We start from the raw sequence: 22,163 nt of genomic DNA, 5'->3' as shown, positions 1-22,163 counted from the left end.
TTTTCCTCAATAAGAATTATTTCTCCATTTGCAAGTACCTATCTGAAGCTGGGAAAAGATACCAAGGATTACACTACATCATCAATTAAAAGAAGAGTTTTCAGTTCGATAAATGGTTTGCGAAGGACATGGATAAGTCCACGGTCCACACTCAATTCCCAATTCCCGCCTCTCACAAAAGTTGGGGCTGGCATTTTGGAAACAGGAAATTGGGCAAAGCATGGCAAAAAAAAAACATTATATTTACTCCTGTGATTCTTTCCATTGCCTCCCTTGCTTGCTATAAAGCATCAAAATGTGGGAGCATTTTCTAGCAGTAATCACATATTGACACAGGCACCAATAACAATCTGGTCGTGTGGTCCCTGGCAGCATGTGAACCCATGGATGAAATTATTACATAGTAATCATTCATGAAAGAATTGCAGGGTTGGTGCTAAAGGAAAGGAATAGAAACATACGTGTACATTCCATACAAAATATACAGCCTAGTTTTATTTTTGTCATTGATATACTACATACTTAAAAGAAAAAAACAATTTTTTACAATATATATGTACATGAAATCTTAATATAAATATATCTGAATTGTAGATGAAACCGACTCAAGTCTCCCAATGGTGAAAATGCCCTTCATTGCTCATTCCCAGCTGCTGCAACACCTGCTCTTTGAAACCGCCAGTCAGGACTAAACACTATACGTAAAAAATATTAACAGCTTTTTAAGTATAGGATTTGCCAATTCCTTTGAAATTAAATACAACCATTAAAAAATATCTGTATTAGCAGTGCTACTGTTTAAACCTTACAATGCACTGGAAGAATCATTAAACTCTTATAAAGGTAATAGCCAAGAGGCATGTCTTACACTTCAATGTTTAATCCATTTCAATGATAATTATAGCTCTCGCGAGTCATAAAATGACTTGACGGATTAAAAAGATGCTATAACATTCTGGGTAAAACAAATCTAGGAAGTTGAGGGGTTGAAAAGGTAGAACAGGTCTTTCAGTACATGAGGAGAGTAAGAAAGAAATGCCCAACCACAATATTAATCTAGTTTCTTCTTTTGTAATCCAGGCTTCCAGATTTATATTGCAGTTATGCATTTCTTGACTTGACTCCAGAGGTTTCAAATGCTTAAGATTTGAAAATGGTTAAACACATTCTCAATTACATTTTGTGCTTGTTCTCAAAATATTAGCTATGGGTAAAAAAAAACTTTAAAAAGGCTGCATTTTTTTTTAAAAATAAGGACTTTCTGCCGCATTCTATTTGATGCAATGGAAAAGTATCTTCTTGGATTCAATTGTTACTATACATTAGTTTATACTGCAGAGACAGATAAACAGCAGCTCTAGCCAGGTTTGCGTATAACAGAAACAGAAAATGCTGGAAAAACTCAGCAGGCCTAACAGCATCTGTGGAGAGAAAAACAGAGTTAACGTTTCGAGTGCATATGACTCGTCTTCAGAGCTAAAGCGAAGTAAAAATGTGATGAAATTTATACTGTTTGGAGGGGGGGAGGGTGGTGTGGAGCAGGTGAAGCTGGATAGAAGGTCAATGAAAGGTGGGGGCAAAGGAAAGATTGACAAAGATGTCATGAACAAAAAGACAAAGGGGGTGTTAATGGTAGTGGTAAGAGCCTCAGGGCCTTTGGGTGTTAATGGTAGTGGTAAGAGCCCATTGGGAGTGTTAATGGTGGTGGTTAGAGCCCCAGGGCCTTTGGGTGTTAATGGGAGTGGTAAGAGCCCTTACCACTACCATTAACACCCCCTTTGTCCTTTTGTTCATGACATCTTTGTCAATCTTTCCTTTGCCCCCACCTTTCGCTGACCTTTTATCCAGCTTCACCTGCTCCACACTGCCCCTTAAACAGTATAAATTTCATCACATTTTTGCTTCTCTTTAGCTCTGAAGAAGAGTCATACGGACTCGAAACGTTAACTCTGTTTTTCTCTCCACAGATGCTGTTAGACCTGCTGAGTTTTTCCAGCATTTTCTGTTTTTGTTTTAGATTTCCAGCATCTGCAGCATTTGGCTTTTATCTTTGCGTATAACAGGAATGTGTAACGGTAATACATCAAGAACGCACAGAAAATATTTCCTTTTGAAGGAAACTAGCTCACATGATGCTTTTAATTGCTAGGAATACATCATATAGGGCAACACACAAAAATAAGTTTTTTAAATATTGGAGGTGCAAATGTTCAATTTTTAGGGTGCAGCGTGGAGTCAAACATTTTAGCCTGCAAATCCCTCAAGCATTCCTCCCACTTCTTACCCCATTCTTTACCAAGAAATTATGGCGACCAGCAGCCTAACGTCGCCTGAATGCGCGGGAGATCCTCCAAGCATTGGGCTCTTCATAGCGGTTGTAGAGGGGCTCCAGCCTCTGCTGTTTCTTTTGTTTGCTGAGTTTAGTTGGGTCAGACACTTTAAAGAAGGCTGGTGCAAACTCTACCAACCAGCGTGGGTCAATGGTGGTCACTTCCCGCATGTATTCCTTAGTAGTTAAGACAAGTTCATGATATACAACCCTGAAAAAGACATACGGATATTGTAAACTCTTGATGATCCTATTTTCTTGTGCGAATTTCAACTTTTCATATTGGGAAACAATTTCACAGTTTTATCACACATGGTCCAGAATAGTTGGAGAGTAAAGACAGTCATATGTAGAATCTCCATTAAAGTTAAACATTTCACAAATGGATTCCCTGGCCTATTATTAACAATGCATCTAGCATTGCCAATCTTCATGGGTATGGGCAGGAGAGGGAAAGAGCTGTGAAGAAATACCAACATTGTCCTTTCATCGCCAGAATTTTGGTTTGAACCAACTCTGATTGATGGGTTGAAAATTTCTTCTCTGTTGGCTGTAAATCATTCATATAAAATGCATATAACAAAATCTTTCTGTAACTTAAAAGATTTGCATTTATATAGTACCTTTCACAACCACAGCACATATCTAGTGCTTTGCAACCAACGATGCAGTTTTGAAGTGTAGCCACACTGTCCTAATATTGGAAACATGGCAGTCAATTTGCACACAGCAAGCTCCCACAAACAGCAATGGCCAGATAATTTGTTTTTTTTAATGTTGATTCAGAATTAAATATTGGCCAGGGCACACCCCCTTGCACCCACCCCCCAGGCTCTTTTTTGAAATAGTGTAACGGGAACTTTTATGTACAACTGAGAAGGTAGACAGGGCCTCGGTTTAACATCCATCCGTAAGTGCTCCCTCTGTACTGCAATGGAGTGTCAGCCTTGGTTTTTGCACTCAAGTCTTAGATTGGGACTTGAACCCATAACTTTCTGGCTTAAGAGGTGAGAGTGCCACTAATTGAGCCATGGTTGACACTGAATTCAGCAAAATTGGCAATCTGGTTCAGAAGCATCACAAGAATGGCTAGTATTAGAAACGGAAGCGTCACACTCGGGGAGCAAGTGGCATTCTTCAGAGGTTGGAGTATTGGTACATCATAGGGAGTGGTTTAAAGGGAGTTTTGGCTTAGTGGTAGTACTTATGCCCAAGTCAGAAAGTCATTGGTTCAAGCCCCACTTTTGAGACTGAGCACATAATCTAGGCTGGTATAGCAGTGCAGTATTGAGGGACTATCGCACTGTTGGAGGTACCATCTTTTAGGTGAGGCAAAAATCAAGGCCTTGTTTGCCTTCTCACATGGACATAAAACATTCATGGAACAATTCAAGTAAGAGTTGGAGGGGGGGCGGTTTTCTCAGTATTCTGGCTAACATGTACCCCTCAATCAACTTCACTAAAAAAATATCGTCATTTATCTTAATGTCAGACTTTGCAATGTACAAGTATTGCTTTTCCCTACTTTACAACAAAAAAAACCTTAATTGGCTGTCAAGCACTTTGAGACATCCTGACATCATGAAATGTGCACTGCAAATGCAAATTCTTTTTTGTACTTTAGCCTATGCCATATCATATCCAGATGCACGTAACTAAGTTTCAAAACTGGAAAACGCTCCATCGCTTTTCTGGCACTGTTCATTTTCTAATTACTTTCCGCTCCATATCCCTTTTTATCCAACCCATTTCCCAACTTCACTATAGGCACCAGAACAAGTCCAGCAGCAGATTCCAGAACAAGAACTAACTGGTGCAAAGTCTGGAGACGCCCACCTGAAATAAAGCCTATAATTAGCAGGGCTAACCCCGAAGGAGGGAAATGAGATGAAAAATAGAAAGTTCCCAAAGAAGCTTTGTGAAACTTAATTCAAACACGTGTAGAGGAAGCAAAAGACTTTCTTTTACATGACGAGTGATTTGAATTGGGAATGCATTGTTTGATTGGGTGGTGGTAACATTCAATAGGAGGTTTCAAAAGGGAATGATAAATATCTGAAGGAAAAGAATTGCAGGGGTATGGGGAAGGAGCTTGGGAGTGGGACTAACTGGATTGCTCTTCCAAAAAGAGTTTCAGACTTGATGGGCTGAATGGTCTCCTTCTGTGCTATGCTATTATGCGATTCTGCTGTCTTCCTGTTCTATCACTTGCAATGTTAAATCCATTAATGTCTAGATTATGTGCTCAGTCTCAAAAGTGGGGCTTGAACCAATGACTTTCTGACTTGGGCATAAGTACTACCACTAAGCCAAAACTCCCTTTAAACCACTCCCTATGATGTACCAATACTCCAACCTCTGAAGAATGCCACTTGCTCCCCAAGTGTGACACTTCCGTTTCTAATACTAGCCATTCTTGTGATGCTTCTGAACCAGATTGCCAATTTTGCTGAATTCAGTGTCAACCATGGCTCAATTAGTGGCACTCTCACCTCTTAAGCCAGAAAGTTATGGGTTCAAGTCCCAATCTAAGACTTTATTAATATAATAAACCAATGGAGGATATTACACTCTCCTGTGCCTCTTTTCACTAACACTTACATCACGGCATATAAGTTGCCTGGCATGTAAGATGGCCCCATTTTTCAGCACCAAAAATCATGTCTTTACATATACTCAACATATAAGTCAACCGCAACACCACCCCTTCCCCTGCCACGAAATGCTATACATGCATTAGTAGTCAGCCTCAATTTTTGACCTCACAAATGGTTGTTTTATTTTCTGATCCCTCATAACTGGGCACAGGGAATCAAGCAGGTAATTTGAGCTGTGTTGCCAAGGTACGGAGGAGTTTAAGGCGCACCCATTGAAAGAAGACTCCACGTGGCGAATGACAAAATTGGCGACCACCCACATCCAGCTGTGACATATAAATCGGCCCCACTTTATGGAGGGATTTATCGAGACTTCAATGGTCGACTTTAATGCCTACATCTACGGTCATTTCATTTACTACACACCTTAAAAAATTATGAAAGCAATGTGATTTGAAAATTTAGCTAAAAAAGAGTCGGAGGAAAAACTTCAGGTAGAATGTTATATTGGCTAGAAACACAGCACTGCAGGGGTAAAAACAGCAACTCAACTAATGAGATGATCTATCCCATTTCCCACCTTCACTCTAGGCACCAGTATGAGCCCGGCGGCAAAGTCCTGAACAAGAACTAACTGGTGTAAAGTCTGGAGACGCCCACCTGAAACAAAGCCTAGAATTAGCAGGGCTAACCCCGAAGGAGGGAAACGAGATGAAAAACAGAAAGTTCCCAAAGAAGCTTTGTGAAGCTTAATTCAAGCATGTGAAGAGAAAGCAAAAATAACTTTACAAAATGGGTAACATCAAAGTGGACTACAATATATATTTATGGAAAAGGGAAAAAAATGTCACTTAAACATACAAACCCTATAGCAAGCTTGCAGAAATCATAGGACAAAAAAAGAATGGGTATATAGCATACAGAAGAAGTTTAGTTACTTCTTCAAGTGAAACAAAGGCCTGCAAACAGACATCTGCAAAAGGCTATTCGTGCTATGTAGACAGAATGTCAAGTCAGGCTGCCAAATGTAGCAAATCAATTAAATAAATGGGGGAAGTGACTCACTTAGCCCAAAGGACTTACATACCACAATTCACTGTGGAATATGGGCTGACACTATCCGTAAGTCAATCAGAAGACAATCCATGTATTGGAAGAATACAAAATATCATCATGGAGTCAGTATCGCTTTCGTCCACTGAAATTTTATAGAGGGATTCCTGCTAATCAGTTCTTAGCACTTGTCCTTTTCCAAATCTCACAAAGTCAATCCGAAAACTTAAAGCCACTGTTTACAATTCATTTCAAAATAATTTAAGCTTTACTCTCTCCATTAGCTTCTTCGGTAGTATTCCACTGACTCTGCAGAAACAAGAGCTAAGAAATTCAATGCCTCCTTGGTCACCAATACTGTTCTGTTTTTAGTGCATCCTACTTAGGTAAACTCAGGTAATTTGTTCTTCCATTAGATATGTACCACACCTTAGCTTGAATGTTGTGCCCGAGAGTCACCAGCTAACTCAGGACAATAAGAATCCTATTGTGTCCGAACTTACACATCACACTTTATACAAATGTTTGTTCACGATCACATAATTTTGTTCTTTCCCCCCACCCCCCAGCATGGCCTAGCCTCTTCCTAGCTCTGTAAACCTCCTCCAGCCCTGCAACTGAGATTTCTCCACTCCTCCATTCCGGTCTCTCGCGCATCCCAGTTTTAATCATTCCATGACTGGAGACCAAGCCTTCAGATTTAATCTCCAGAGTTTTCTCTCTAAACCTCTCTATCCTCATTTAAGACACTATTTAACTTACCTCTTTGTTGATCATCTGTCCTGATACTTCCTTATGTGGCTTGGTGTCAAAAGTTAAGCACCTTGGGACATTTTACTACTTTAAAGCTGCTATATAAATGCAAGTTGTTGTTTTGTATCAACACTCCCTATATTGTTGTAATGAAATATTTCAATTTGTTGTTTTAGTGATCACTTTGTAGTTTATTTTGAGATGCATTTCACATGTATTTGATTCACAATGACATATTTCTACACCCAAATTGTGCCAGCGGTCCTGTTGGTGATTGTGTCTTGTATCCATTGTGTGTAAACATTAATTTTAAAGCTTCAGCGTCTCTTTTTTCAGCAATATTAATTTTAAAACTGAAATAGGTAGAGACAAGGTAGGGAGTAAAGCGTGTCCTTTCAAACTTGGGATTCAGTTTTATTTGCGTATCAGTTAGCTGATGATGCTTACTTTCTGTGATTAAGCAAATTGGAGATTAGCCAGTCTCAACCCAATTCCCAGTAAAGCACTGGTCACTGATACAAAACTCACAACTGAGCAGTTAATTACATTTTCATATCCTGGATATAGTTCTCATTACCAACTATTAAAAAAAACAAAGTTTTTTTTATTCTTTCAGGGGATGGGGGCTTCACTGGCCAGGCCAGCATTTATTGCCCATCCCTAATTGCCCTTAGAAGGTGGTGGTTAGTTGCCTTCTTGAACCGCTGCAGTCCATGTGATAAAATCCTGGATTTTGACTGGGCAGCAGTGAAAGAATGGTGATATATTTCCAAGGCAGGATGGTGAGTGAATTGCAGGGGAGGATCTTTCAGGTGGTGGTGTTCCCATCTATTTGTTCCCCTCCTCCTTCTAGATGGTAGTGGTCGTGGGTTTGGAACGTGCTGTCTAAGGGACCTTGGTGAATTCCTGCAGTGCACCTTGTAGGTTGTACACACTGCTGCTTTTGTGCGTCAGTGGTGGAAGGAGTAAATGTTTGTGGATATGGTGCCAATCAAGTGGGCTGCTTTGTCCTGGGCAATGTCTAGCTTCTTAAGTGTTGTGGGAGCTGCAATCATCCAGGTAAGTGGGGAGTATTCCCATCACACTCTTGATATGTATCTTGTACATTGTGGAAAGCTTTGGGGAGTCAGAAGGTGAATAATTATATGGCTAGTCCAGTTTAGCTTCTGGTCAATGTTAACCCCCCAGGATGTTGATAGTGGGGGATTCAGTGATGGTAATGCCATTGAACGCCATGGGGTGATGGTTAGATTCTTTCTTGTTGGAGATGGTCATTGCCTGGCACTTGTGGGGTGCGAATGTTACTTGCCATTTGTCAGCCCAAGCCTGTATATTGTCCAGGTCTTGTACATTTGGACATGGGCTGCCTCAATATCTGAGGAGTCACAAATGGTGCCTAACATTGCACAATCAGCGAAGATCCCCACTTCTGACCTTATGATGGAAGGAAGGTCATTGGGCCTAGGACTCTACCTTGAGGAACTCCTGCAGTGATGACCTGGAGCTGAGGTGACAGACCTCCAACAACCACAACTATTTTCCTTTGTGCTAGGTATGACTCCAGCCAGTGAAGAGTTTTCCCCCTGATTTCCATTGACTCCAGTTTCGCTAGGGCTCCTTGATATCACACTCGGTCAAACGCGACCTTGATGTCAAGGGGGGTCACTCTCACCTCACCAAGGTTATAAATGACTGGTGGTATTTGCAGACAAACCCTTAGCACAGTCATGTATCAGCTCTCTGTCTGCTATTTTAATGGATACATTAACCAGTTCATTTCACTGCCTACTATCAATATTTTCTTGGCTCAACTAATTGCTTTCCTTGTTGCTCCAAATATTCTCTTTCTTCCACAAAAGATGCAAATCCATGTTGAAGTATAGTCCTGCTGTCACTAAGAGCTCCCAATATCTAGCCTCAGGCTTTCATTAAGGAAAGGCAGTGAATGTTAGCAAATGATTCAAAATGGATGGATAACAGCCAAGCTAGATGTTGGTTCCCAATTGGCATCCAATTATGCCAACTTTGCAGTGGGGAGGGTGTGGGGAGCGGGGTGGGTCAGCAACAGTAACTCAAGCCAATTTTTCCTCTTGCTAGCCCACAGATATACAACCCAGTTGTGGTGTGCCCCATCCACTGTGACCAGCTATCTTTGCGCAACCCCAGGACCTTACTGATCTGTATAGCTTGGTACCGTACATAATGCTTTTATTCAGTAAGCCATCAAGAGAACTTTGTCATTCATATAAATACCACAAATATGCAAGCATCATGTAATGTAAATTGTTTACATGTACTACAGATGCTGTAGTAAAATTCTACTGTCATATTCGCTATGGAAAAACATTATGGAAAAAACCAAAAGAATTTAAGCTTTTAAAAAAGGGCTTGCCATAGGAGAAATCACTTTAACATCCAATTTGTGAAATGGACTTTCTGGACTAGTTGCACAATATTCCAGTAATAACATGCAAGCCGCTGATGACATCTCACTGGTGCCATGAAATAAATAGCAGGGTTCTGTTTGTCACTCAATGCAAAGGATAAGTGCATGATTTGAAGAGAGATGCTGCCTTGGTTAAGTATTTGTTAAAAAAAAAATTACAAACAGTGAGGGATATTTAAACAAGAGTTGAATAAGGGATAGGTTAAATATCTCCCTCCTCTGGGTAAAAGAGATGCATGAATGAAGAGAAATGACAGCAAAAATTATGTTTTAAAAATGCAAGTGAAAAATACAGGGGCAAATAATATGAAAAATATAAAAACAGCCAGAAAGTAAACAGGGAGATTAAAGCAGACGAAAGTAAATATGGGAGAAGATTGGCATAAGGGGAACATAGCAAAAACATTTTACAAGCAAATAAAGAATTAAAGGATAGTCAAGGTTGGTGTGGAAGCACTTGAGACAAAGAAAACATCTTATAATTGAGAGTAGAGGAATGGTATTAATATGTAAATAAGTATCTTGCTTCAGTATTATAGAGGAAAATGAATCTAAAAACATGCATGATTTGAACAAACACAAAGAGCAAGGATACTGAAGTTTATTGATGGTACTAAACACAAAATGTGGGAAAGAGTGAAGAAGAATGCAGAAGAACACAGTTTAGTGGAGTGAGAAGATATGTGACAGATGCAGAAAAACATGAAGTAGTACATTTTGGGATATTACTAGAAATATATTCAACCAGCTTTGAATTTGTAAATTACATTGGTTAGGCTATTGTTGGAGTACTGAGTACAATTCAGGTCATTCTGTTATTATAAGGACATTAGTGCTGTGAAAGGCATACAGCAAATATATGATAAAATAATAGCAGAAATGAGAAGTTACGGATGTGAAGAACAGCTCACAAATGGAACCTAGAAGATTAAGGGGAATCTAAGAGGTTTCCAAAATTATAAATTGATAGGGTAAATAGCAAAAAATTGTTTTAACTTGTTGGCAAATTGGTAACAAGAAGCATCATTTCAGGATAGAAGGAAAAAGACAGAAATCAGAAGAATTCCACCCTCAGCGCAAAAGGGTGCTCCAGTGCTACAGAAGAGTAGCTATTGAGGCAAAAAATGTAACAGGGTTTAAAAAGTATAAAGCCATACGCTGGTCAAAAGACCAACATGCAGATCGACGAACAAGGTGTGGGTGGTCAAAAAAATGCCCAAGTCGTGTGTGGCTGCTCACAGGGCACTGCCATTTTCCTCCCTCCTACTTCCTTCCTCCTGGAAAGAAAAACAAGCTCACCAGTGATTTAAGTGTCTCTTCCTGCAAGCAAAACATTTAGTCTTGAGAATCGGGCAAATTGAGCTTTGTCTGCCATTCAGAAAACTTCAAAATTTATCAGAAATTTAATCCACAGTATTTTATCATTGCTTGCAGGTAAACAGATTTCAGCAGTACAAAGTGAGCCAGACCTGACTGCCCGCAGAGGCGTTCCACACGGTGGTTAGTTTGACACTGTGATTATGTCATTAACATTACATACCATTCAGGCTGCCTGTTGAAGAGAGCACTGGAGGGGTGAATATACACCACCTGCTGGTCAATTAGTGTACGGTATCCCTCTTGTGGGTCCTTCTTAGCTGCATTGCGGAAGAAACCGCTGCAGATTGCTTTCTGAACTCGCACCGTGGCTTTTCCACACGAAACAACATCCAGTTTATGTCTATAAGAAAACACAAGCCAAACTAAAAATTAGTAACTTGGTTACAACACAAATTATGTTTTTACTTCACTTAGTGGCACAGAATTATTTCAAAAGATCCAGCCTAGACTTTTAGTCACTCCAACATTTTTAAAAAGACTTGCATTTATACAGCACCTTTCACAACTAGCGGGTATCTCAAAGTGCTTTACAGCCAACAAAGTACTTTTGAATTGTAGCCATTGTTGTAATGTCGAGAACGTGAGAGGCAATTTAGTACAGCAAACTCCCACACAGAACAATGTGAAAATAACCAGATACTGTGTTTCTTTTTGAGATGTTGGTTGAGGACACCAGGGATAATTTCCCTGCTCTTTTTTCAAAACAGTGTCATGGGGTCTTTTACATCCATCTGGGCAAGCAGATGGGGGTACAGTTTAATATCTCATCCAAAAGTCCAACAGTGCAGCACCTCCTCAGTACTGCACTGGAGTGTCAGCCTTGATTTTTGTGCTCAAGGCCTGGTTTGGGACTTGAAGCCAGAATTTTGGGACTTAGCAGTAAGAGTGTTACCAACTGAGCCATGGCTGACACATCAGCATTACTGGGCTGGGCAGATGGTAGTCAGTACGCCTACTCATATCGGGGTGGGCATGTGAACCAAGAAATGCAAATGAGGGGAATATGCCATCCAACGTATTTTCCACATTTGTGTCAGATCAAAGCCGGACGCAAGAAACATCGGGTCCGGGCTTACAACATTCAATGGTCAATGGCTGCCATTCTCCTGTCAGAATTCACCTGGCAGCTAGGGCCTGAACATGCAATATCTCAGCGTATCTTGTACAGGCCAACGAGAGGACGGCTATAGACTATGAAAGGCACTACTGCATATAAATAAGAGTTCCTTCATTCTTTTCGGGTTAGGGGGATGACAACATAGCAGGGGATGGAGTCCTGCTTTGCTCTCCTGACATGTTGAGCAGGGTGGCCATCACAAGACTGTAATCCAAGAAATTGTACTGGCATCATAAATCACAAGAATACAGTTCCTTTTCAGGTTTGCCTACTCTCTTAAATTATACTTGAAAAATCGCTCTCTAGCATCATACATGTACCAAGAAAATGTAATGACATGTAAATAAAGATAATGGGGGATGGAAAGAAGACTGTGGCAATGGGTGAAATGACCTCTGTACTACAGATTTTTAGGGTCCTATGCAAACTAAAGTGCATATATGCTATTTTCAGCTTAAATATTAAATTTTGCTTGAGTTTATTCCTTGTTAAAACTAACTAATGATGTGTAGTAGAATATTCACAACAGGTAGTTGCTACAAATGTGGACAAGAATTGTTTGCAAATGATTGTATCATGTCCTCTCCAAATTTTTTTTCTTCTGAAGAATGGAACAGGACAACTTTAAAACCATGACAGTTTCTGGTAGTGGTTACAAATAAACTTTGCAAAAAGCTTAAGAAAGATGTGTACACTTTTCATGATAAAACACAAAAAGAATGCCAGTAAACTGGTGCAATGGGATAAGGAATGGGCATAAACATAAGCATTCTCCCCTGCAAATTTATTATTTTGTCTCCACTCCCTCTCTAACAAATTATCCTTACTTTTCTAATGAAATACTACTAGCTCTTTGCATATTACACATACGACTTGCACAGCATGGAGTGGTGGGAACACGGGTTCACAGAATGAGTTACCACTAATAGTCATGCCCCCATGGGGAAGCGTTGCATGGAGGCTATACAATTCCACCCACTTCAGGTAAGAAACAGAACATAAACTGAGGTGGCTCAGAGTGCTATTGTGCATATTGTAGCACCGGATAAGAAAATCACAGAGCCTTGAATGTCTGAATCTTCTTTCCATGCCCCATTATCTTTATTTATATGTCATTACATTTTCTTGGTACATGGCAAGGCACAGGAAAGTGATTTTTCAAGTATAACTTAATATAGTAGGCATATCTGAAAAGGAGCCATAATCTTATGTGTTATCTTTCCATTCATCCTTCTGGCTAGGGTTACTGCACATTCAATCGAGATTATAGAGAAGGGAAGAAGTGAAAAATGTCTGGCAATGTTATCAAGTAAAACTGCATACCATTTAAACTGTCCAGGTAGTGAGAATGTGCCATTATACATATAAGTTCATTCATTATGCATTTGTTCATTGGACCAATAACTAAATTAATAAATTTGATGTGCGGATTTTGTTTAACTTCACTTGCTAAGAAATTCATTCCTGAGAGCGACAATGCATTTCCCTATACCTGTCCATGATGCCCAGCATCTGTTTGCGGATATCCTGTGCTCTGCGAAGGGAACGTGCTTGGATGAAGTTTTCATAGCACCATGGATTGGAAAATTTATTGTTTTTCCATGAATTGTAGACAGCAAGCAAAGTGAGATGATCCCCTTCTGCCTGGTGGAACTTGGCCTTCTTCTGGTCTGCAAGGGCTTGCTTGTCCTAGTAGTGATTTAACAGCAAATATGAATCATAATTGAGTGAAGGCAGATTGACCTGACAACTGCAACTGCTTAAACAGAACGAAAAAATTACAGCTGTTGGAATTCTGCCACAAATATAGAAGATACTGGAATGAACAGGTCACTTAAATCTCTAAAAAGAAAAGGTAAGCTAACAATTCAGATGTTGGTCTTTTGTTGGTACATTTCTGAAGTTTCTACAACTGAAACGTTAGCCTATCTTTTCTTCTAACAGGTGCTGATGGAAGTGTTGTGCATTTCCAACATCTATTTTTGAATTGAACTAATGTTTTCAATTTTATTGGTAACACTCCATACTTTGCCAGATTAACAACTGAGTTCTTCCACTTGGTTTAATTTTTTTTTAAATTGGTTTCTAAATGGATAGAAGCCCAGGTACTTTACAATAAACTTTCTCATTTCTAAAATATAGTTTCTGCAGAAAATCCTAGCTTGAAGAAAAAGTACTTGCAAAAATAGGTTTACAATCTCAATTCCATGGATTGGCTGTGTATTTACCCAAAGCGAGTTATAATATTGACACATTAGTGATTCATGGGGAGGTTTAAGTTAGCACTTTCAATTATCAGTCCAGTTAGATTTGCCTACCTTTGGCCGGTAGAAAACATTCTGTACGGACAGCATGGACACAATTGTCAACATCTCTTCACTGCAGCCAAGATGTACGGACATGATCAACATTTTACATAGCATGGGTTCCAGAGGAAACTCGGCCATCTGAGAAAGGTGTGTAGAAATGTAACAGCTTAGTACTGAGATGAATCAGAATTCAACTTTTAGCATCATTGTTAATGTGAAAGGTGGCTAGGAAACAATATGGTCTCCTGTCAATTCAAAGTCAATTTTTTGTTTAAAACAAAACATTCTGAATTGTCATTCTTTGCATGATATCAATCTAATTAACTTAATAGGCAATTCAAATCAAGTAACTTTTGATCAGGAGTAGACTGTATCAACCCAGTGAAGACTGATGCAGTGCATGTACATATGTCCAAGACAAGGCTTCAGGCTCTGTGTGACAAAATGATTTATAAACAAAGTATAGTGGGTTATAGATCCTTTTTCTGAAAGACTTGAGTATCCGATTGGGATGAGCTCATAGCTCAGCTCTGCCAATCAATCAAAATAAAATCAATACAAAAACTTAAATCAACAGAAAATTTAATAAGCCTAATCACCTTGTCCAGCCAGCCAATTTGGCCATTGCAAAATTGTGCAGACACATCTCAACTTGTTTCTTGGAAGACAGTTTTATGATCACAACGACATCAGCAGACATTGCAGGTTTAATAGCTGTGTGACTGACCTATGCATTGAGTAATAAATGGACCTAAATGAGAAGCAATGAGACTTACTCCAATCACTTCCTGCTTAGTACTTAAGGTTACTGATATTGTAATGATATTGGAATTCAGGCATTAACAATCTAAGCAACCTGCATAACATTCCAGTCACGGCATAAAATAAAATAATCTTAACTGATTCCCAACTCATTTAATACAACAATGGTTGTAAATGAGTGATGTTATCAAGTCAAATGTGAAAGTTGAAAGCATCTCAGCGTTTAGTATACCAAAGATACAGTAGGTTCCCTTACCCTGCGCCCGAGTCTTGTCAGTAAACCTTCATCGTCCAGTGCTCCTAATGTGTACAGCTGCTCCATGGCTGTGATGAGGGTCTCCATAGGAGGGGCATCCATAAAATCAAATGAAAGCAGGTCATTGATCCCCATAGCCTGAGACAGAGAAAGGTTTCATTGTGAAAGTACATACATTTTGAAAGCCAGACTACAGTTATTAAAACAATTAACCCAGGCTATTCATGTCATGTCCTGATAGCACAGACCTTTAGACTTTCCTTCTGAACTATAAAAAGCAATATGAGCACCAACACACAATTTACAATGCCACAACATTGTGGTATATACACAACAAATTGATATGCCACCAACCCGAAAACCTTTTTTAAACAATTGATTTTTTCTTTAATACCAAAATGACACCACAGGACAGGTTTTAAGAACTCAAAACCCTGGCATGGGGGCCAGTTAGCTCAGTTGGCTAGGCGACTAGTATGGTGGATCAGATTAACAGCAACAGCACTGGGTTTGATCTCCGTTCCGGCTGAGGCAGACTCGGGGCTTGTCTCCTCGTTCTAGCTGTAGTGAAAAATCACAGCACTTAGCCGTGGTTTGGCGAATAATTACCGAGGACCTGCCCACAAGCAGAGAACTCGAGAACAATAATAATCCTGGTATATAGCTATGCATACTGCAAATGCAAGAATATTTGAGTATCAAGGCCAATTCAGCAGGAAGGACAGAAATCCTGTGGGGTAAGCAGATCTTTGCATCCAAATTCCTGAGAAGTGCTCCCAGTGTACAAAGCTCTGCATCACATGTGGGAATTCGTAAAATCTGTCAAATATACGTTCTATATCACAGAACTTTTGTGGGAACATTTTTTCCTCCATGATACCTTGGAAAGATAACCACCACTACGCTCTGTGGCATAAAGTAAATGACTTGAGTAATGTGATCATGTAGTTATCCAACAACAGCGACATTTAGATAGCACCTTTAATGTAGGAACTATCCCAAGACACTTTTCAGAATGGGACCAGAGAATAAAGAAACCATGCCATAGAGGGAAACTTAGGAGCGGTAACCAAAATCTTGTTCAAAATGATGGCCACAAACACTATATAAGCAAACAGGAGTTTGCTCTAATATGACCAATTCTAATACCTCATCTCAACTTCAGTTTAGCAACAACCTTCAATGATTTCAAAGACACAAAATGAACAACATCAAGGAGTCAATTACAAAGCAGCACAAGTCCTGGCCTTAGAAGTGGTTATCTGTTAAATTCAATAACCCTTCTGCCATAGTCTACTCGGAGGGTGCATTTTAAATGTGTCTTTTTTAAAATTCAAATATAATTGAAACTAAACATACTGTGTCATTTTGCTCATTATCATTGTCCTGGGGTACAATACTTACCAGATTACCAATACGCAGACATTTTCATAACATTACTACCTAATAACACATAGATACCAATGGCATTTGGAGTTTTACATCTTAGGAACATCAAGTATAAGAGTATTGGTAATAAGTTTGTACAAGGACATTGTCATTCCAAAGTTATTATATTGTGTGCAATTTTCCAAGTACCATAATTAAAAGGGCACTAATGACACTGAGTGAGTACAGAGGTGATTCACCAGGATGATACCAGTTATGGAAAACTGTACATATAAGAGACTTGGGATACCGAGACAATTTTTACTGGAGTCGATTAAGCTACGAGGACATTTAGTAGAGGTTTTTAAAATTATGAAATGTTTTGATAGTATGAATGAAGACTCAGTAATAATGAGTAATCAATTTAATATTGTCAGTAAGAGAATGAGAAGTGGTTAAGAGAACTTTAAGCAATGAGTTGAGAAAGCTTGGAATGCTTTGTCACAGGGAGTAGCTGGGATAGGGACCATTGCTTCAAGTGGATTAATATTTGTGGCAAAGATAAAGAACTGTAGGGAGACATTAGTGCAATGCCGCAGCAGAGCGCCAGGTTTAAGAAAACACATGGAGACAAGAAGGGCTAATTCTGTGCTGTACGCTTCTATGGTTTTAATATACAGACTCAAAGTTACCTCAACACTCAGGAAACATTATTTTAAGGGGACAGGTTTTCAGATTTGTCTCCTTTCCCCATACTTAAACCTAATTACATCCAGAGCATTTAGCAGTGTTTGAAGATGTAACTGCAATCGATATTTAATTTACCTTGAGTGACAGTACTGTACTAGCAAGATTAGTTCTTTGAATTTCAGGAACATTTGTGGTCAACATTTCATCCCTATAGGCACGCTCTGTATACAATCGATAACACTTCCCAGGTCCTGTCCTTCCTGCACGGCCAGCACGCTGCTTAGCTTGAGCCTGTGGACAACACAGTATTCAAACCTTAAGTGGCAATATTTAAAATGAAACAACAATGGCAAACAAAATTTAGCACTAGGTGGGAATATTACAATTTAAGACTTTGTCCTCCTTTCCTCTCCATTACCCTTCACATATCACAAACAATGATCAGTTTTAAAGATTAATTACCAAAACCAAAATTGTTTGACTTTCCCTATTGATCGTTGAGTTTCTATAAATATTTTTACTTAAATCGTGCAAGATCAGTTAAAGAAAAGGTTATTCAGCCCAAAGTTCATCTTTCTGGCATCCTACAGCTCACAAGCTGGATGCTGAATGGCTTAATGTGTTACTGAGGTGATGCAAGACAGATGTGGGTGTGTATGGGTGCCTGCTGAGGACAGGGTGGAGCTCAGCTACAATACCCCTGCGATTAAGTGGCTTCCCTCAAATTTCACACAAATTAATGTCTACTTGGGAAAGGTGCCAAACATAACGATACCAGCGGAATCACATCCCAGCAAAGAATCAATAACAGCAGGAGAGGTGCAAAAAAATTTGGCTGGGGTGGAGGTGAGAAACTAGTGGAGGAATAAAAGGAAACTATAATACCGGTAAGAGTAGAAGATGGCTTTTTAAGTCTGTACTACTATACGCAGATGGCACAGTCTATGGGGAGATCTAAATGACATATAACCTGTGTCAGTTAATCATGATGCTGACTTTGTTTATAACAAAACATATGAAAAATGAATATGACCAACAATAAATTACATTTAAAACAGATGTTTAAAAATAAAACCTGTGAAATTGGAGTCACCACTAACTGGTCAATGCCAGTCTTCGAGTTATAGACTTTCTGCTTAACAAACCCAGGATCCACAACATAGTAGATGCCATCAATAGTCAGTGATGTTTCAGCAATGTTGGTGGCAATTACAACCTACAATTTAAACACAAGTAGTTACAGATGGAAAAGGATTAGGAAAACATATCAAATGAATGAATTAAAAAAAACAACAGTAGGGATAGAACCATTAAATCATTTACTTTTTGGCCCGTACTAATTCACTATGACATTGGGAGCAGTTGCCAACAATTGTCACCATTTTACAGGGTTCTTAATGTGCAGGCAGGCATTTCATATGCACTCTACATTGAGAAGATAAAATCTGCAGACGCTGAGTAGGCAGCAGAAAGGAATTAGCAATAGAGAAGGAGCTGGGGGTGACCAGCGATGGCATTGTTGATGAGGGCAATTTTGAGAAAGATTTTGAAAACATAAAGGGAGATGTGGCAAGGCTGAAAGAACCAAGGCAGGTGGAACAAGAGAGTAGCAGCTGAACAATCAGGCACTTATGGTGGAGCAGAGGGAATGAGGCCAAAAGGTGCCCAGCAAGCATGGCATTACAGGAGGTCAAGTCTTAACTTGAAGAAATAGGCCAAGGTTCCAGTAATTTTGTTCAATAGTTAACAGAGAAAATTTCCCCTCAGTGAATAATTGCATACTGAATAATGCAAACCAGGAAAGCCCTCTGCATCTGTGCTGAGTTAGCTTTACTCATCTGAAATAATAATGGAAGCAATACTTGGACTGGACTTAAAAGAGAAAATAAAACTATTAACCAGAGTTAGTGATCTTGATTACTATCCACCTACTATTGGAAAGCCCGTGATTGTGAACTTCAAGCAAGGGGAGGATCAGGCTTGTCTGCAAAGGCTGACAGTTGAACTGCTTGCCAATGCTCAACGTTCAGACTCATTCAAAGAATGGACATTTTGGAAAGATACTCACTTGTTCCTGGTGATTACAAAACTAACAAATCATTACATTGATAAAAAGGAGAAAAACTTGGTTAGATGGTAGGGGTGAGGGAAAAAAAAGATAAAGCCTGCAGATGGCAACCTCAGTAGTAGCATGCTTGCCTCAGAGTCAGAAGGTTGTGGATGCCAGGACCACTTCAGAGATTCGGACACAATCTAGGCTGACAATTCAACAGTTCAGAGCTTCCTTAGTCCTGTGTTGTGAGCTGTGCCCAATCCTGTATGCCCAGACATACCCAAAGGCTCAAGTTTCTAGCCAAACTTACTGGATAACGATCAGGAACAGGAACTCTTTCTGATTTACTCTCCTTCCTCATCCTCCAAGCCCTACAGTATGGCAACATTTCTTGCAATTCACTTTTCTCAATTGAAAGTTATAATTAATCTTTCCACAAAAACTTTTTAATTCTATAAGACATTGCTTTCAGTTATTTTGCAACTTATGCGGTAAGCAGTTATGGTCCTTATTCATTTAAGTTCATTGGTATGTTTGTTAGTAAGTTGGCAAATAAATAGATGATTTAGAAAAACTTGCATTTGTATTTCCTTTCCCATCCTCAGAATGCCCCAAAATACTTCACAAACTGGTCGCTGTTGTATTATAAGAAAATGTAGCCCTTGGTTTGTGCTAAGCAAAGTCAATGCGATAAATGATCAAACTTTCTGTTTTAGTTATGCTATTTGAGAGATAAAATGTTGACTAGAACGCTGGGAGGATTGCAGTTGTTGTTTTACAAATGAAACTTTAAGCCAAGGCTCAATTTGACTTCCCAGTGTGTACACAAGATCCCATAACATGATTCCAAAAGAACAGGGGAATTCTCCCCTACCCCTCAACCACACCCCCTCCAATCTCAGATCACACATGAAAAATGGCCAATTGAACAAAATATTAGAGGGCAATTGACACCTGTGAAATTGTAACCACCTCCCCACCAACCCAAATCAACACTTCAAAGTTACAAGAGAAAACCTATGGGTAACAAATAGCAGGTGTTTAGTGATGTAAGTTAAATGTTTAGTATATATTAATCATAATTCCATGAATGAATGCTAAAAGGAACACTTATCACTGTAGAGTTTAATGATCTTTGTACACCGCTAAAAATACACAATGGTTTTTTAAAAATGTAGCTATCAAGATAGGCAAGTTAGGAAAGGTTTTTGTGATAGCTAGTTACATCAGGCAGCAAGAAATCCTTTGAAGCTCCACAAATGTTGGGTTTCTTTACAAGGAAATACGTAAAACTGTCAAATACTAGACATTAAGTGCTCAATGAATTAGCTCAATTTTTACTGAGGAATTGATAACTAAAGATTCAAATAACTTTGTTTTTAGTTTTAGCTAAAACACATTCTTAATTCTACCTAAACAGCTCTAAGTTAAATGAAACAGCATTGCCTGTTTAACATTAAAATAGTGAGATTGAAGTTTTACCTTTCTGCTGCCAGGAGGGGCTGGGTCAAAAATTCTGGTTTGCATCTCACTCGGCAAAGCAGAATACACAGGCAGAATGATCAACTCTGGCACATCAGGACCCATGGATTTCATTCGCTCGTACAGAATCTCACATGCAGTGTCAATTTCTTCCTGACCAGTTAGGAAAACTAGGATGTCACCTAAATGCAAAAACATTTTTAGAACAGGCTTTAAAATTGCACTGAAAGTTTCTGTGGGCACAGCAAATCTAAATCTTGGAACTGAAAAAAATTGTTTACAATGCACAGAATAATCGACCAACATAATGATAAATGCATTCAGAGAAACAGTCTCGGTTTCTGTTGGTAAAATATATGGGGCTGCAATAGGCTGTGGCTGGTTTGGGTTGGGGCCGGTTAGGCAGGGGGAGAGGAAGGGAGACAGTACATCAAGTAGAAAGCTGCATGCAATTATACTATACACCATGGCCTGGATTTCGCAGTCAGTGGCAAACAAATGACACTCACCATTCATTATACTTAACTTACTCATGGATTTTTACACTGGAACTTATGATGCTTAGAAATTCAAGGTGGTGTATGCCTTCTACAGGGTATCTGGGAGCTGCGTGATCAAGACCAGCAATTGTGTATTTCCTGAACTTTTATTTAAATTCATTCATGGAATGTGGCCGTCCCCAGCTAGGCCGGCATTTATTACCCATCCCTAACTGCCCTCGAGGAGGTGGTGATGAGCTGCGTTCTTGAACTGCTGTAGTCCATGTGGTGTAGGTACATCCACAGTGTTGTTAGGAAGGGAGTTAAAGGATTTTGACCCAGTGACAGTAAAGGAAAGTCAGGATTTTGAGTCGGTTGGAGGGCAACTTCCAGGTGGTGGTGTTCCCATGTATCTGCTGCTCTTGTCCTTCTAGATAGTAGCAATCGTGGGTTTGGAAGGTACGGCCTAAGAAACTTTCGTGAGTTTCTGCAGTGCATCTTGTAGATGGTACACACTGCTGCTACTGTGCGGCGGTGATGGAGGGAATGAACATAGGTGGATGGGGTACCAATCAAGTGGGTTCCTTTGCCCTGGATGGTGTCAGGCTTCTTGAGTGTTGTGGGAGCTGCACCCATCCAGGCAAATGGAGACTATTCCACCACACTCCTGACTTGTGCCTTGTAGATGACGTACATATTTTGGGGAGTCAGGATTGAATCTTTACTAAGTGTCTGAAATAGGAATTTGAAATATTTAGTTCATTGCCAAATGTTGTACAGAAAGTAAAAATGAAAGATGCGGAGAAAGAGATCGGGTTAAGGAAGAGGGAGAAAAGACAGAAAAGCAAATAAATCTCCAACATTAAAATTGATGGAATGAAACTTCACACTTGTAAAAGATAATTTTCAGTGCTGGAGAGATTGTTTGAAAATGATTAAGATTTCTTACACTGTTAAAAGGTCTCTTATGCTTGAATAGACAAGTCCCATATTTATCTAATGTGTATCCAAACAGCACACCCTTCCATGTTTCTGAACATCAAGTCTCCTGGTGAGATACTGGCGTAATGAAGCTTCTGCAGTATAGGG

At 39.4% G+C, this 22,163-nt stretch overlaps 1 protein-coding gene across 3 annotated transcripts in view; it reads right to left on the bottom strand.

The window, feature by feature from the left end:
* Positions 1-473: 473 nt before the first annotated feature.
* dhx8 (DEAH (Asp-Glu-Ala-His) box polypeptide 8) overlaps positions 474-22,163 on the bottom strand; it is a 45,301-nt gene continuing 23,611 nt past the window's right edge. Inside the window, exons 16-24 of one of the 3 annotated variants that reach the window (XM_041173510.1) lie at positions 20,596-20,777; positions 18,136-18,276; positions 17,196-17,351; positions 15,003-15,140; positions 13,994-14,122; positions 13,168-13,364; positions 10,719-10,898; positions 2,285-2,540; positions 474-695 (exon numbers count right to left, since the gene is read on the bottom strand). In XM_041173510.1, coding sequence (XP_041029444.1) covers positions 2,321-2,540; positions 10,719-10,898; positions 13,168-13,364; positions 13,994-14,122; positions 15,003-15,140; positions 17,196-17,351; positions 18,136-18,276; positions 20,596-20,777 — 1,343 coding nt within the window. In that variant the 3' untranslated portion in view covers positions 474-695; positions 2,285-2,320. Of the gene's footprint in view, positions 696-2,108; positions 2,541-10,718; positions 10,899-13,167; positions 13,365-13,993; positions 14,123-15,002; positions 15,141-17,195; positions 17,352-18,135; positions 18,277-20,595; positions 20,778-22,163 lie in introns of those variants that run through there. The other 2 variants (XM_041173511.1, XM_041173509.1) reach the window with 2 other exon arrangements.

The sequence above is a fragment of the Carcharodon carcharias genome, chromosome 23 (genome assembly GCF_017639515.1).
Source record: "Carcharodon carcharias isolate sCarCar2 chromosome 23, sCarCar2.pri, whole genome shotgun sequence".
NCBI lineage: Eukaryota > Metazoa > Chordata > Chondrichthyes > Lamniformes > Lamnidae > Carcharodon > Carcharodon carcharias.
Note: the sequence above shows the minus strand (reverse complement) of the source record. Positions and strands in the feature narration are given on the sequence as shown.